At 48.1% G+C, this 15,625-nt stretch overlaps 1 protein-coding gene across 1 annotated transcript in view; it reads right to left on the reverse strand.

Moving 5' to 3' along the window:
* uroc1 (urocanate hydratase 1) overlaps positions 1 to 15,625 on the reverse strand; it is a 136,950-nt gene that overhangs the window by 84,275 nt on the left and 37,050 nt on the right. Inside the window, exons 5-8 of the mRNA XM_070894933.1 lie at positions 12,092 to 12,220; positions 8,950 to 9,011; positions 5,640 to 5,706; positions 1,748 to 1,891 (exon numbers count right to left, since the gene is read on the reverse strand). Coding sequence (XP_070751034.1) covers positions 1,748 to 1,891; positions 5,640 to 5,706; positions 8,950 to 9,011; positions 12,092 to 12,220 — 402 coding nt within the window. The remainder of the gene's footprint in view (positions 1 to 1,747; positions 1,892 to 5,639; positions 5,707 to 8,949; positions 9,012 to 12,091; positions 12,221 to 15,625) is intronic.

The raw sequence follows: 15,625 nt of genomic DNA on the forward strand, positions 1-15,625 counted from the left end.
ATCAATGTTGATGTTGGAGGATTTGACGATGGTAATGCCATTGAATGTCAAGGGGAGGTCATTAGATTGGCACTTGTGTGGTGCGAATGTTACTTGCCACTTATCAGCCCAAGCCCGAGCATAGATTTAAAGTAATTGGGGGGAAGTTTAGAGGGGATTCAGGGGATATTTTTTCACCCAAAGGGTGGTGGGGGTCTGGAACTCACTGCCTGAAAGGGTGGTAGAGGCAGAAGCCTTCACCACATTTAAAAAGTACTTGGATGTGCACTTTAAGTGCCGTAACCTACAGGGCTACGGACCAAGAGCTGGAAAGTGGGATTAGGCTGGGCAGCTCTTGGTCGGCCGGGGCGGACATGATGGGCCGAAATGGCCTCCTTCTGTGCTATAAATTTCTATGATTCTATGAAGCCTGAATGTTTTCCAGGTCTTGCTGCATGTGGGCGCAGACTGCTTCATTATCTGAGGAAGTTTGAATGAAACTGAACACTGCAATCATCTGTAACCAGCCCCACTACTGACTTTGTGATGGAGGGTCATTGGAGGGATGGGCATTGGAGGGTCATTGGAGGGATGGTCATTGGAGGGATGTTCATTGGAGGGTCATTGGAGGGATGGTCATTGGAGGGATGGTCATTGGAGGGTCATTGGAGGGATGGTCATTGGAGGGATGGTCATTGGAGGGTCATTGGAGGGATAGGAATTGGAGGGATGGTCATTGGAGGGATGGTCATTGGAGGGTCATTGGAGGGATGGTCATAAGAACATAAGAACATAAGAATTAGGAACAGGAGTAGGCCATCTAGCCCCTCCAGCCTGCTCCGCCACTCAACAAGATCATGGCTGATCTGGCCGTGGACTCAGCTCCACTTACCCGCCCGCTCCCCGTAACCCTTAATTCCCTTATTGGTTAAAAATCTATCTATCTGTGATTTAAATACATTCAATGAGCTAGCCTCAACTGCTTCCTTGGGCAGAGAATTCAACAGATTCACAACCCTCTGGGAGAAGAAATTCCCTCTCAACTAGGTTTTAAATTGGCTCCCCCGTATTTTGAGGCTGTGCCCCCCTAGTTCTAGTCTCCCCGACCAGTGGAAACAACCTCTCTGCCTCTATCTTGTCATTGGAGGGATGGTCATTGGAGGGGTAGGAATTGGAGGGTAATTGGAGGGATGGTCATTGGAGGGGTAGGAATTGGAGGGTAATTGGAGGGATGGTCATTGGAGGGTCATTGGAGGGATAAAAATTGGAGGGATGGTCATTGGAGGGATGGTCATTGGAGGGATGGTCATTGGAGGGTCATTGGAGGGATGGTCATTGGAGGGTCATTGGAGAGATAGGAATTGGAGAGATGGTCATTGGAGGGATGGTCATTGGTGGGTCATTGGAGGGATAGGAATTGGAGGGATAGGAATTGGAGGGTAATTGGAGGGATGGTCATTGGAGGGTCATTGGAGGGATGGTCATTGGAGGGATAGGAATTGGAGGGTAATTGGAGGGATGGTCATTGGAGGGTCATTGGAGGGATGGTCATTGGAGGGATAGGAATTGGAGGGTCATTGGAGGGATGGGCATTGCAGGGGTCGGCATTGGAGGGATGGGCATTGGAGGAAAGGTTATGAGAGAGAAGGTCAGTCCTGGACAGGACAGAACATTACTCCTCTCCCCACCCGTCCCAGTTTTATTGGTGCTTTCCCAGACCAGGTTTAAGCGGAATGATGACGACACAAAGCGCTGGACACGGACTTACCTCTGCTATCACTCCCACACAGCCGATGATTGCCGCTGCCTTGGCCTGCGCCCCACTCATTCCACCCAGTCCTGACGTCACAAACACCTTGCCGCTTAGGTCGTCCAAGCCCAGGTAGCGCCGGCCAGCGTTCAACACTGTCAGCTGAAACAGAAACAGACTCGAGCTCATCAGCGCGCTCAATTTGATCTTGGATATTGATTGGATATTGCTCATCTTTGTTGCTCTGAGAGTCAACCACAATATATGAGGCTGGAGATATGTAGGTCATAAATTAAAGAAAAAACATTAATTTCTACAGTGCCTTTCTTGACCTCAAGATGTCCCAAAGCACTGTACAACCAATTAACTACTTTTTGTGAGGGAAGGACCTTTAAGCAGACAAGGGTTTACGAGGTAATTCAATGTGCTTCTGAAGAGAATCGGGATTGGGAGTGGGAAGGTGGGATTGAGAATTATCAGAACGTCAGAAACCATGTGGAAGCTGGATAAATATTTGAAGCAGTGGAAGATAGTGGTTGTGGTACTGGACCAGTAACCTGGCAGATCAGGGGTTCACTCACACCACGGTTAACTAAGAGCCTGAGTTCAATAAATCAGCTGTGGCTCAGTGATTAGCACTCCCTCACCTCTGAGTCAGAATGGTTGTGGGTTCAAGTCCCATTCCAGAGACTTGAGCTGTAAATCTAGGCTGACACTCCCAGTGCAGTGCTGAGGGAGTGCTGCACTGTTGGAGGGTCAATACTGAGGGAGCGCTGCACTGTCGGAGGGGCAGGACTGAGGGAGCGCTGCACTGTCGGAGGGGCAGTCTTTTGGATGAGACATTAAACCGAGGCCCCGTTTGCCCTCTCAGGTGGACATAAAAGATCCCATGGCGCTATTTCGAAGAAGAGCAGTGGAGTTCTCACCGGTGTCCTGTACAATATTTATCCCTCAACCAACATAACAAAAATAGATTATGTGGTCATTATCACATTGATGTTTATGGGAGCTTGCTGTGCGCAAATTGGCTGCTGCGTTTCCCACATTACGACAGTGACTGCACTCCAAAAGTACTTCATTGGCTGTAAAGTATTTTGAGATGTCCGGTGGTCATGAAAGGAGCTATAGAAATGCAAGTCTTTCTTTCTCAACTAACATCACTAAAACAGATGATCTGGTCAGTATCATGTTGCTGTTTGTGGGAGCTTACTGTGCACAAATTGGCTGCTGCGTTTCCTACTCCACAACAGTGGCTACACTTCAAAAGTATTTCATTGGCTGTGAAGCGCTTTAGGACATCCTGAGGTTGTACAAGGCGCTAGAGAAATGCAAGTTCTTCCGTTTTTTTAATTTGATGATCTCAATCTGCAACAATCCCAAAAACCTGTACTCCCAATTCAGAATCAGATACTGATATGGCTCCTTTTTGAAGAACATAAACATCTGGGTGTCCAGTGCCTTTTCTACACTTAGTCTATAATCTCCCGCTTGACCCACAGTGGTGTCCACGTGTGTTCAATTGGATGATGACAAAGAGTCATTGATGTGACTGTAATGTATGCTCACAGGTTTGTAGAGCTGTTAAGTTGGGAGTGGCTGAGCCAGTCACGTGACATTCACAAGACTCAATAAAACCCCAGCCAGTTGGGTTTGGGGGATCCACGATGAGGCAGGTGGTTGTGAGCCAAGGGACAAACTGGTAATGTGTAGTGTGATTGTTAAACCTTTTGCTAATAAACCAACTAGTTCTTAATAGCAATGTGTTGCTATGAATTATTAAGCCAAGAACCCATGAAGCAAATACATGACAGACAGGGAAGAACCAGGAGTCTGTGAGTCAAAGTGACTGTGCAGCATGCGAAATCTGTCTTTTTGATGGTGCAGATTAATAATCCTGATGAATCACAAAAGTAAAGATGAACAGATGTGACTGCAGCTTAACCACATGTGTCTCCAATAAATGGCCCCATAAACTAAAGCAACTCATCTCAATTGTTTGATTGAGGTTCTGACTGTTGATATTGTGCAGTTAAGTAGAGGAACAGCACTGTGGGAGCACCTTCACCACACGGACTGCAGCGGTTCAAGAAGGCGGCTCACCATCTTCTCAAGGTCAATTAGGGCTTCAGCTCTGGCAGCTAGCATTGTATCCACCCCAGAATAAGAGCATTCGTTTTTTTTTATTCTGGGGATGTGGGAGTCACTGCCAAGGCCAGCATTTATTGCCCATCCCTAATTGACCTTGAGAAGATGGTGAGCCACCTTCTTGAACCGCTGCAGTCTGTGTGGTGAAGGTGCTCCCACAGTGCTGTTAGGGAGGGTATTCCATGATTCTGTCCCAGTGACAATGAAGGAACGGCCGATATATTTCCAAGTCAGGATGGTATGTGACTTGGAGGTGGTGGTGTTCCCATGCGCCTGCTGCCCTTGTCCTTCTAGATGGGAGAGGTCATGGTTTGGGAGGTGCTGCTGAAGAAGGATAGTATGCAGGTACAGCAAGTGATCAGGAAGGCCAATGGAATCTTGGCCTTTATTACAAAGGGGTTGGAGTATAAAAGCAGGGAAGTCTTGCTACAGACATACTGGGTATTGGTGAGGCCACACCTGGAATACTGCGTGCGGTTTTGGTTTCCATATTTACAAAAGGATATATTTGCTTTGGATGCAGTTCAGAGAAAGTTCACAAGGTAGATTCCAGAGATGAGGGGGTTGACTTATGAGGAAAGGTTGAGTAGGTTGGGCCTTTACTCACTGGAATTCAGAAGATTGAGAGGTAATCTTATCAAAACATATAAGATTATGAGGGGGCTTGACAAGGTGGATGCAGAGAGGATGGGGGAGATTGGAAGTAGGGGGCACATTGTGCAATAGGGGCATTCACCTAATGTTGGGGTTGAGGTTGAGATAAATTATTATGGTGGGAACTTTACTCTGTATCTAACTCGTGCTGTACCTGCCCTGGAAGTGTTTGGTGGGACAGTGTAGGGGAAGAGAGTTCCAGATTCCCATCACCCTTTGTGTGAAGAAGTGCTTCCTGACATCACCCCTGAACGGCCTGGCTCTAATTTTAAGGTTCTGCCCCCTTGTTCTGGACTCCCCCCACCAGAGGAAACAATTTCTCTCCACGTACCCTATCAAATTCTTTTAACATTTTTAACAACTCGATCAGATCATCGCTCAGCCTTCCAATCTCAAGAAAATGCAAAGTGGTCTTGTAATTCAACTCGGTATCATTCTGGTGAATCTGTGCTGCTCCCCCCCGAGGCCGATATATCCTCCCTGAGGGGTGGGGCCCAGAACTGAACCCAGTTACTGCAGGTGTGGTCTGAGCAGAGCTCTGTACAACTGAAGCATCACTTACACTCCTTTGTGTTCCAGGACTTTGTAGATAAAGGCCACTATTAAATGGGGGGATTGTCCTATGAGGAGAAATTGAGTAGATTGGGCCTATACTCTCTAGAGTTTAGAAGAATGAGAGGTGATCTCATTGAAACATTCAAAATTCATACAGGGCTTGACATGGTAGATGCAGGGAGGATGTTTCCCCTGGCTGGAGAGTCTAGAACCAGGGGTCACAGTCTCAGGATAAGGGGTCGGCCATTTGGGACTGAGATGAGGAGAAACTTCTTCACTGAGAGGGTGGTGAATCTTTGGAATTCTCTACCCTAGAGGGCTGTGGAGGATCAGTCTTTGAGTACATTCAAGGCTGAGATCGATAGATTTTTGGATATTAAGGAAATCAAGGGATCAGAAAAATGGAGTTGAGGTCGAAGATCAGCCATGATCTCACTGAATGGCGGAGAGACTCAAGGGGACGAATGGCCTACTCCTGCTCCTATTTCTTATGTTCAGATGTTCTGATGCCATTCGCCTTCTTTGATTAGATGAGTACAAAAAGCAGCAACGTTACCACGGTGCCGTGAACAATTCCCTGCGGCCCAATGTAACAGTAGCTTCCCGCTGTCATCTGCCCGTACCTGGGGAACCAATCAAAATCTCCGATTAGTTCAACTGGTTACATCCTGAGAATGTGTGCGCGAGCCTCTGCCGAAAGCTCGAGGGGCGATGGTACGGCTTGGTGTGACACAGACACACTCAGAGGGCACTGCAGCCCTCCCCGGTGTCCTGCGGCCAATATCTATCCCTCAACCAACACCTAAAAACAGGTCAGCTGGTCATTTATCATATTGCTCTTTGTGGGAGCTTACTATGCGCAAATTAGTTGCTGCGTTTCCTACATCGCAACTGTGACTGCACTTCAAAAAGTACTCGGATGTAAAGCGCTTTGTGACGACCTGAGGTTGTGAAAGGTGCTATATAAATGTAACCCTTTCTTTCCCATTCCTGGCATCTACCAAGTTACTGATGCTGGAACATGCGAGTGTATGTGTGTGTGAGCGTGTGTGTGTATGAGAGTGTGTGTATGAGAGTGTGCGAGTGTACAAGTGTATGAGTGTGTGTGTGTGTGTGTGTGTGTGTGTGTGAGAGTGTGTGTATGCAAGTGTGCGAGAGTGTGTGTGTGTGAGTGAGTGGGTGTGTGAGTTGGTGTGTGTGTGTGAGCGAATGAATGTGTGAGTGTGTGTGAGTGTGTGAGTGATTGAGTGTGTGTGTGAGCGAGTGTGAGAGTCTACGAATGTGTGAGTGTGTATGAGTGTGTGTGTGTGCAAGTGTTTGAGTGTGTGAGCGAGAGTGTGTGTATGTGAGAGTGTGTGTGTGTGTGTGTGTGTGTGTGTGTGAGCAAGAGTGTGTGTGTGTGTGTGTGAGCGAGTGGGTGTGTGTGTGTGTGTGATAGTGTGTGTGTGAGATAGTGTGTGTGTGTGTGATAGTGTGTGCGTGTGTGTGTGTGCGTGAGTGATAGTGTGTGTCTGAGATAGTGTGTGTGTGTGTGTGTGAGAGTGTGTGATAGTGTGTGTGTGTGTATGTGCATGTGTGTGATAGTGTGTGTGTGTGCGTGTGTGTGTGATAGTGTGTGTGTGTGTGATAGTGTGTGTGTGTGATAGTGTGTGTGCGTGTGTGTGTGATAGTGTGTGTGTGAGATAGTATGTGTGTGTGTGATAGTGTGTGTGTGATAGTGTGTGTGTGTGTGTGTGAGATAGTGTGTGTGTGTGTGTGTGTGATAGTGTGTGTGTGATAATGTGTGTGTGTGTGTGATAGTGTGTATGTGTGTGTGTGTGTGTGTGCGGCTCGCGGGCGGGGACAGCATTAGGTGTGATTGTGATGCTCTCCTTGTGGAACAGCCTTACAAGACTCACGGGATCGACCTACTCATGAAGGTTCACACTTGGGCTCGGATCCGGAGGATGACTGCTTCCCACAAACTAGCCCAGTACCACAGTGGGCACTGCAGCCCTCCCCGGTGTCCAGGTGACAATATTTATCCCTCAACCAACACCTAAAGACACATCACCCGGTCATTTATCGCATTGCTATTTGTGGGATCTTGCTGTTCGCAAATTGGTTGCTGCTTTTCCTACATTTTAGAAAGTCCCTTATTGGCTGTAAAATGCTTTTGGTCGCCCTGAGGTCGTGAAAGGCGCTACAGAAATGAAAGTCAGTTTTTTTTTCTTACTTTCTTCCTGTTTCTCTCTCTCTCTCTCTATTTCTTTTTTTCAACTTTCAGAGAAGCTGTATACTTTCTTATTAACTCATGACTTGGCATTACATAAATAAAATGATTTATTTCTTATTAAATTTTATGACATAGATGAGACAGTTATGAATAAGTCCTTTAAACGCTTTCACGTGTCCCAGTAATGCCAGGCGCCCTGACTATCCATGGGCCGTTATTTACAACCCTTCTGATTAAAGGGCCAGTGTACTGGGCTCAAGGATGGTCCTTAAAGCATACAGCTGCAGAAGGTCACAAGTCAAAGGGTAATGCAAGGTACAATCCCTTTAAACCAGGTTCATAAATTAGATCTTTGAAACCTTTGTTTGAAGAAGTTGACACTGCTTCAATAAAGATCTGGAGGTCCTACTTTATAAAGCAACTATAAGTCAGACAGGAGATCGTGTTCCCACTGTAATATGTCTGTGCCACATGGAAATTTAATTCTCTAAATAAATTTATATGGAGACTTTCACAACATCAGGCCGTCCCAAAGCGCTTCACAAACCGATGAAGTATGATTGAAGTTGTAATGTAGGAATCACAGCAGCCAATTTGCACACAGCAAGTTCCCAAAAAACAGAAATGTGATAATGACCGGATAATCTGTTTTAGTGATGTTGGTTGAGGGGTAAATATTGCCCCCGACAGTGGAGATAACTCCTCTGCTCTCCTTCAAAATAGTGCCATAGGATCTTTTACGTCCACTTGAGAGGGCTGACAGGGCCTCGGTTTAAAGTCTCAATTGAAAGGCGACACCTCCGACAGTGCAGCGCTCCCTCAGTACTGCCCCTCTGACAGTGCAGCGCTCCCTCTGTACTGGCCCTCCAACAGTGCAGCACTCCCTCAGTACTGCCCCTCCGACAGTGCGGCACTCCCTCAGTACTGCCCCTCTGACAGTGCAGTACTCCCTCAGTACTGCCCCTCCAACAGTGCAGCGCTCCCTCAGTACTGACCCTCCGACAGTGCAGCGCTCCCTCAGTACTGACCCTCCGACAGTGCAGCGCCTCCTCAGTACTGCCCCTCTGACAGTGCGGCGCTCCCTCAGTACTGCCCCACTGACAGTGTGGCTCTCCCTCAGTACTGCCCCTCCGACAGTGCAGCGCCTCCTCAGTACTGTCCCTCTGACAGTGCAGTACTCCCTCAGTACTGCCCCTCCGACAGTGCAGCACTCCCTCAGTACTGCCCCTCTGACAGTGCAGTACTCCCTCAGTACTGTCCCTCTGACAGTGCAGCACTCCCTCAGTACTGCCCCTCTGACAGTGTGGCTCTCCCTCAGTACTGCCCCTCTGACAGTGTGGCTCTCCCTCAGTACTGCCCCTCTGACAGTGTGGCTCTCCCTCAGTACTGCCCCTCTGACAGTGTGGCTCTCCCTCAGTACTGCCCCTCTGACAGTGTGGCTCTCCCTCAGTACTGCACTGGGAGGGTCAACCTGGAATTACAGGGCTCAAGTTGTCTGGAGTGGGACTTGAACCCACGACATTCTGATGCAGAAGCGAGAATGCTACCCACTGAGCCACGGCTGACACTTCATCTCATTTGTCAGGGATCTCAATATTCTGTTCATTTGATTTGTGACCATGTATGAGGAAGAGGGTCAGAAATCTCTTACATGGTTACTCCCATGGCAAACATCTTCTCGTACTCATCCCTCGAGGAGTAGTTCGGGATAACCTGGAACGCAATAGAGGTGAAAAGGGAATAAGTCAGAGGGGTCGCAGCTCTGTCCCGCACAATACCTACAGATTGGGAAATCCAGCATCCCATAAATGCTGGGAACAAAACAGAGATGGGAAATAAATTCCTCCCTGCAATGTTATAGTGTCGACTTTATCCCAATTATTTTAAATGGGAAATAGCAGAGACAAGAATTTCAGGTACACGAAACAGCCATTCTACTTATACCCCAGGTTGTACATGCAGGAGAAACATAAGAACATAAGAATTAGGAGCAGGAGTAGGCCATCTAGCCCCTCGAGCCTGCTCCACCATTCAAAAAGATCATGGCTGATCTGGCCGTGGACTCAGCTCCACTTACCCGCCCGCTCCCCATAACCCTTAATTCCCTTATTGGTTAAAAATTTGTCTATCTGTGATTTGAATACATTCAATGAGCTAGCCTCAACTGCTTCCTTGGGCAGAGAATTCCACAGATTCACAACCCTCTGGGAGAAGAAATTCCTTCTCAGCTCGGTTTTAAATTGGCTCCCCCGTATTTTGAGGTTGTGCCCCCTAGTTCTAGTCTCCCCGACCAGTGGAAACAACCTCTCTGCCTCTATCTTGTCTATCCCTTTCATTATTTTAAATGTTTCTATAAGATCACCCCTCATCCTTCTGAACTCCAACGAGTAAAGACCCAGTCTACTCAATCTATCATCATAAAGTAACCCCCTCATCTCCGGAATCAGCCTAGTGAATCGTCTCTGTACCCCCTCCAATGAGGGAGAGGGTCAAGGAATGGAGAGGGAGAAAGAGAGATGGAAGAAAGAGAGGAAGATTGAGGATTTGAGGGAAACAGAGAAAAGAGTAGAGAGCGAGGAAACGAGAGAAGAGATATAAAGAAAGAGAAAGAAACAGAGAGAAAGAAATGAATCGTAGAATGGTTACAGCACAGTAGGAGGCCATAGAAACATAGAAAATAGGTGCAGGAGTAGGCCATTTGGCCCTTCGAGCCTGCACCACCATTCAATATGATCATGGCTGATCATCCAACTTCTGTATCCCATTCCTGCTTTCTCTCCATACCCCTTGATCCCTTTATCCGTAAGGGCCACATCGAACTCCCTTTTGAATATATCTAACGAACTGGCCTCAACAACTTTCTGTGGTAGAGAATTCCACAGGTTCACAATTCTCTGAGTGAAGAAATTTCTCCTCATCTCGGTCCTAAATGGCTTACCCCTTATCCTTAGACTGTGACCCCTGGTTCTGGACTTCTCCAACATCAGGAACATTCTTCCTGCATCCAACCTGTCCAATCCCGTCAGAATGTTATATGTTTCTATGAGATCCCCTCTCATTCTTCTAAATTCCAGTGAATATAAGCCTAGTCGATTCAGTTTTTCTTCATATGTCAGTCCTGTTATCCCGGGAATCAGTCTGGTGAACTTTCGCTGCACTCCCTCAATAGCAAGAACATCCTTCCTCAGATTAGGAGACCAAAACTGTACACAATATTCAAGGTGTGACCTCACCAAGGCCCTGTACAGACTTACCTGCTCATATTCTCAATTCCTCGCGCTATGAAGGCCAATATGCCATTTGCCTTCTTCTTCGCCTGCTGCACCTGTATGCCAACCTTCAATGACTGATGACACCTAGGTCTTGTTGCACCTCCCCTTTTCCTAATCTGTCACCATTCAGATAATATTCTGCCTTCCTGTTTTTGCCACCAAAGTGGATAACCTCACCTTTATCTTCATTATACTGCATCTGCCATGCATTTGCCCATTCACCTAACCTGTCCAAGTCACCCTGCAGCCTCTTAGCGTCCTCCTCACAGCTCACACTGCCACCCAGCTTAGTGTCATCTGCAACCTTGGAGATATTACATTCAATTCCTTTGTCTAAATCATTAATGTATATTGTAAATAGCTGGGGTCCCAGCACTGAGCCTTGCGATACCCCACTACTCACTGCCTGCCACTCTGAAAAGGACCTATTTATTCGGCCTGTTGAGCCCAAGCCGGCTCTCTGCAAGAGCACTTCAGCTAGTTCCGCTCCCCCGCCCTTTCCCCGTAGTTCTGCAATTTTTTTTCCTTCAGATATTAACAAATTCCCTTTTGAAAGCCACAATTGAATCTGCCTCCACCACCCTTTCAGGCAGTGCATTCCAGATCCTAACCACTCGCTGCTTAAAAAAGCATTTCTTCATGTCACCTTTGGTTCTTCTGCCAATCACCTTAAATCTGTGTCCTCTGGTTCTCAACCCTTCCGTCAATGGGAACAGTTTCTCTCTATCTACTCTGTCCAGACCCCCTCATGATTTTGACAACCTCTATCAAATCTCCTCTCAACCTTCTCTGCTCCAAGAACAACCCCAGCTTCTCCAGTCTCTCCACGTCTCTGAGAGAGACAGACCATCAGAGAAAGACAGACAGAGAGAGACAGAAAAATAGACACAGATAGATAGAGGGAAAGAGACACAAAGAGAGAAGGGCAGCTCCTTCTTTTAGTTGATTCTTGGGATGTGGGCATCGCTGGCAAGGCCAGCATTTATTGCCCAACTCTCGTTGCCCTGAGAAACTGCCTTCTTGAACCGCGGCAGTCCGTGTGGTGAAGGTACTCCCACAGTGCTGGTAGGCAGGAAGATCCAGGATTTTGACCCAGCGACGATGAAGGAGCGGCCGATATATTTCCAAGTGGGGATGGTGTGTGACTTGGAGGGGAACGTGGAGGTGGTGGTGTTCCCATGCACCTGCTGCCCTTGTCCTTCTAGGTGGTAGAGGTCGCGGGTTTGGGAGGTGCTGCCGAAGAAGCCTTGGCGAGTTGCTGCAGTGCATCTTGTAGATGGTACACACTGCAGCCACGGTGCACCGGTGGTGGAGGGAGTGAATGTTGAAGGTGATGGATGGGGTGGGTTTGGGAGGGGCCAGAACAGATGAAGGACAATATCAAACAGCGAGGCTGACACCACAGCCTGAATTAATCAACGGAGACACAAAGAAAGAAAAAAAAAATTTCTACACAGTGGTAAAAGCAGGAATCCTGCGGGACACATGACTGGGGGCAGCGAGAGGGGCCGTTTGTCTTACCATGCCGTTTGTGATGACGAGACGAGGGGCGTTCGGGGGGCTCGGGAATAGTCCCTGCGGGTGTCCGCTGCACATCACCAGTGTCTGCTCCTCCGTCATCTCCGACAGATAGTACATTGCCAGCCAGAACTGCCAACAGGGAGATCAAAAGGCACGTTCAGTCGAGAGTCAGAGAGCAGGACAATCCAGGAATTCACTCCCACACAAATACAGAGCACAGATCACAATGAATACACAAATGGGACACTGCTTGTCACAGCGACATAGCACTGTATCTTCACGATGTAGAGTTTCAGCTATGGCTCAGTGGGCAGCACTTTCGCCTCTGAGTCAGAAGGTTGTGGGTTCAAATCCCACTCCAGGGACTTGTGCACATAAATCTAGGCTGACACTCCCAGTGCAGTATTGAGGGAGCACTGCACTGTCAGAGGGGCAGTACTGAGGGAGGGCTGCACTGTCGGAGGGGCAGTACTGAGGGAGCGCTGCACTATCAGAGGGGCAGTACTGAGGGAGCGCCGCACTTTCAGAGGGACAGTACTGAGGGAGTGCCGCACTGTCAGAGGGGAAGTACTAAGGGAGCGCCGCACTGTCGGAGGGGCAGTACTGAGGGAGCGCCGCACTGTCGGAGGGGCAGTACTGAGGGAGCGCTGCACTGTCGGAGGGGCAGTACTGAGGGAGCACCGCACTGTCGGAGGGGCAGTACTGAGGGAGCGCCGCACTGTTGGAGGGGCAGTACTGAGGGAGCGCCGCACTGTCGGAGGTACCATCTTTGGGATGAGCCAAGTTAAACGGAGGCCCCGTCTACTCTCTCAGGTAGATGTAGAAGATTCCATGGCCACTATTTCAATGAAGAGCAGGGGAGTCCTCCCTGGTGTCCTGGCCAATATTTATCCCACAACCAACATCACTAAAAACAGATTATCTGGGTCATTATCTTATTGCTGTTTGTGGGATCTTGCTGTGCACAAATTGGCTGCTGCGTTTCCCACAGAATAACAGTGACTACACTTCAAATGTACTTCATTGGCTGTGAAGCACTTTGGGATGGTCTGAGGTGGTGAAAGGCACTGTATAAATGTCAGTCTTGTCTCCTTTCACTTGTGAGAGCTGAGTTTAGTTCCAGCCCAGTGTGGTGGGATGCAAGTCTTCTCGGGTCACTGGGTGGAACGATCCGAAACAAATTGAGTTTCAGCCAATCACAATCCTCGATCCAGTGCTCATTGATCAGGGACCAACCTCAGATAGCTGCCCCAAAATTGGCTCTCAGGGGTAAAATCTCCGATACATATGCTGCTGGCATATCCCAGAGACTTGCTTTGTGAAATTGCACATGTCTCTCCTCTATATAAGAATGGTGAGACAGGGAAACCAAGGAATTATAGATCAGTTGGCCCAACATCTGATGTGGGGACATTATTAGAGTCTATCATTAAGGATACGGCGACTGAACACCTCGAAAATGTTCAGCTGATCAGAGAGAGCCAGCGTGGATTCGTGAAAGGTCGGTCATGCCCGATAAATCTGATTGAATTTTTTGAAGAGGTGACTAAAGTAGTGGACAGGGAATGTCTATGGATGCTATTTATATGGACTTCCCGAAGGCATTTGATAAAGTCCCACATAAGAGCCTGTTAACTAAGATAGAAGCCCACGGAATTGACGGCAAATTATTGACCTGGTTAGGAAATTGAGCAGCAGGAGACAGCGAGTAGGGATAGTGGGCAGGTACTCACATTGGCAGGATGTGACTAGTGGAGTCCCACAGGGATCTGTGTTGGGGCCTCAACTATTCACAGTATTTATTAACGACTTCGATGATGGCATAGAAATCCACATATCCAAATCCACTGCCTGAAAGGATGGTAGAGGCAGAAACCCTCACCACATTTAAAAAGTACTTGGATGTGCACTTGGAGTGCCGTAACCTACAGGGCTACAGACCTAGAGCTGGAAAGTGGGGTTAGGCTGGATAGCTCTTGGTCGGCCGGTGTGGACATGATGGGCCGAAATGACCTCCTTCTGTGCTGTAAATTTCTCTGATTCAATGATTCATCATTGTTTCATGGGTGTTTATTTTTAAAAATTTGGCTTGAATTCAAACGAAGTAAAATATATTAGTGGGCAAATCACAGACAGGCAGGGTCTTATTGCCGAGTCCCTATCAATTAGGCGGCCATCTCCTGCCTCCATCCAAAGAAATTCTTGGAGTACTGATTTACTTGTTTTATCTTTCCTGCATTCTGAAACAACACCTGGAATATATAAAGATTGGGAATCATTCCGCAGCTGCCGACTTTCAGGATTTTCTTTGCTTCAATTCTACATTAAACACATTGAAAAGAAAAATCTGAATATCCGATGTTTTCCCAGCAGGATGTGGAGTACTCAGCTCCAGCGTTTGAAAGGAACAGTTCTTTAAAAGAAACTTGCTCTCAGCATGTGCTGCACCACTTGCCCACCCATTGTTTCCCCGTCAACTGATTGGCTTGCTGGAGCTCGAGGGTGTCAAAAGCCAATCACGTCCGGCCTCCCACCTTCCACCCTCCATAAACTTCAGCTCATCCAAAACTCTGCTGCCCCATGTCCTAACTCACACCGAGTCCAGCTCACTCATCACTCCCCGTGACCTAACCCGCACCGTGTCCCACTCACCCATCACCCCCCCCATGTCCTAACTCGCACTGAGTCGAGCTCACCCATCACCCCCCGTGTCCTAACTCACACTGTGTCCCGCTCAACCATCACCCCCCCGTGTCCTAACACACCGAGTCGAGCTCAACCATCAACCCCCGTGTCCTAACTCGCACTGAGTCCCACTCACCCATCACCCCTGTGCTCGCTGACCATGTCACAACCCGCACCAAGTCCCACTCACCCATCACCCCCTGTGCTCGTCCACCAACATTCTCATCCTTGTTTTCAAATCCCTCCATGGGCCTCGCCCCTCCCTATCTCTGTAATCCCCTCCAGCCCCACAACCACCTGAGATCTCTGCGCTCCTCTAATTCTGCCTTCTTTTCATCACTCCATCATTGGCGGCCATGCCTTCATTCGAAAAGCAGAGGCCACAGCATTATCCTAGTCACACCCTGCCGATTGGAGCACATATCCATTATCCCTGCTCACTGTCTCCTAACCTCTAACCGATTCCCTGCCCAAGCCAATAGGCTACTTCCCGTTCCATGCGCTCTCATTTGTGTTAACAGGCTTTTACGTGGAACCTTATCGAACGCCTTCTGGAAGTCCATATAAATAACATCCATAGACTCTCTCTTATCTATCACATCTGTTGACAAGACAACACACAGGATGGAGTGTTCTGTACACAGGACATAGGAACAGGAGGAGGCCATTCAGCCCCTCGAGCCTGTTCCACCATTCAATGAGATCGTGACTGATCTGTGACCTAACTCCATATACCCACCTTTGGTCCATATCCTTTAATACTTTTGGTGCACAAAAGTCTATCTGTTATGCATGTAAACTTTACTAGTGTGTAAGACTTGCCAGCAGGGGGGCGCACCTGTTGGAGAC

Source organism: Pristiophorus japonicus, chromosome 12 (assembly GCF_044704955.1).
Source record: "Pristiophorus japonicus isolate sPriJap1 chromosome 12, sPriJap1.hap1, whole genome shotgun sequence".
Classification (NCBI taxonomy): Eukaryota; Metazoa; Chordata; class Chondrichthyes; family Pristiophoridae; genus Pristiophorus; species Pristiophorus japonicus.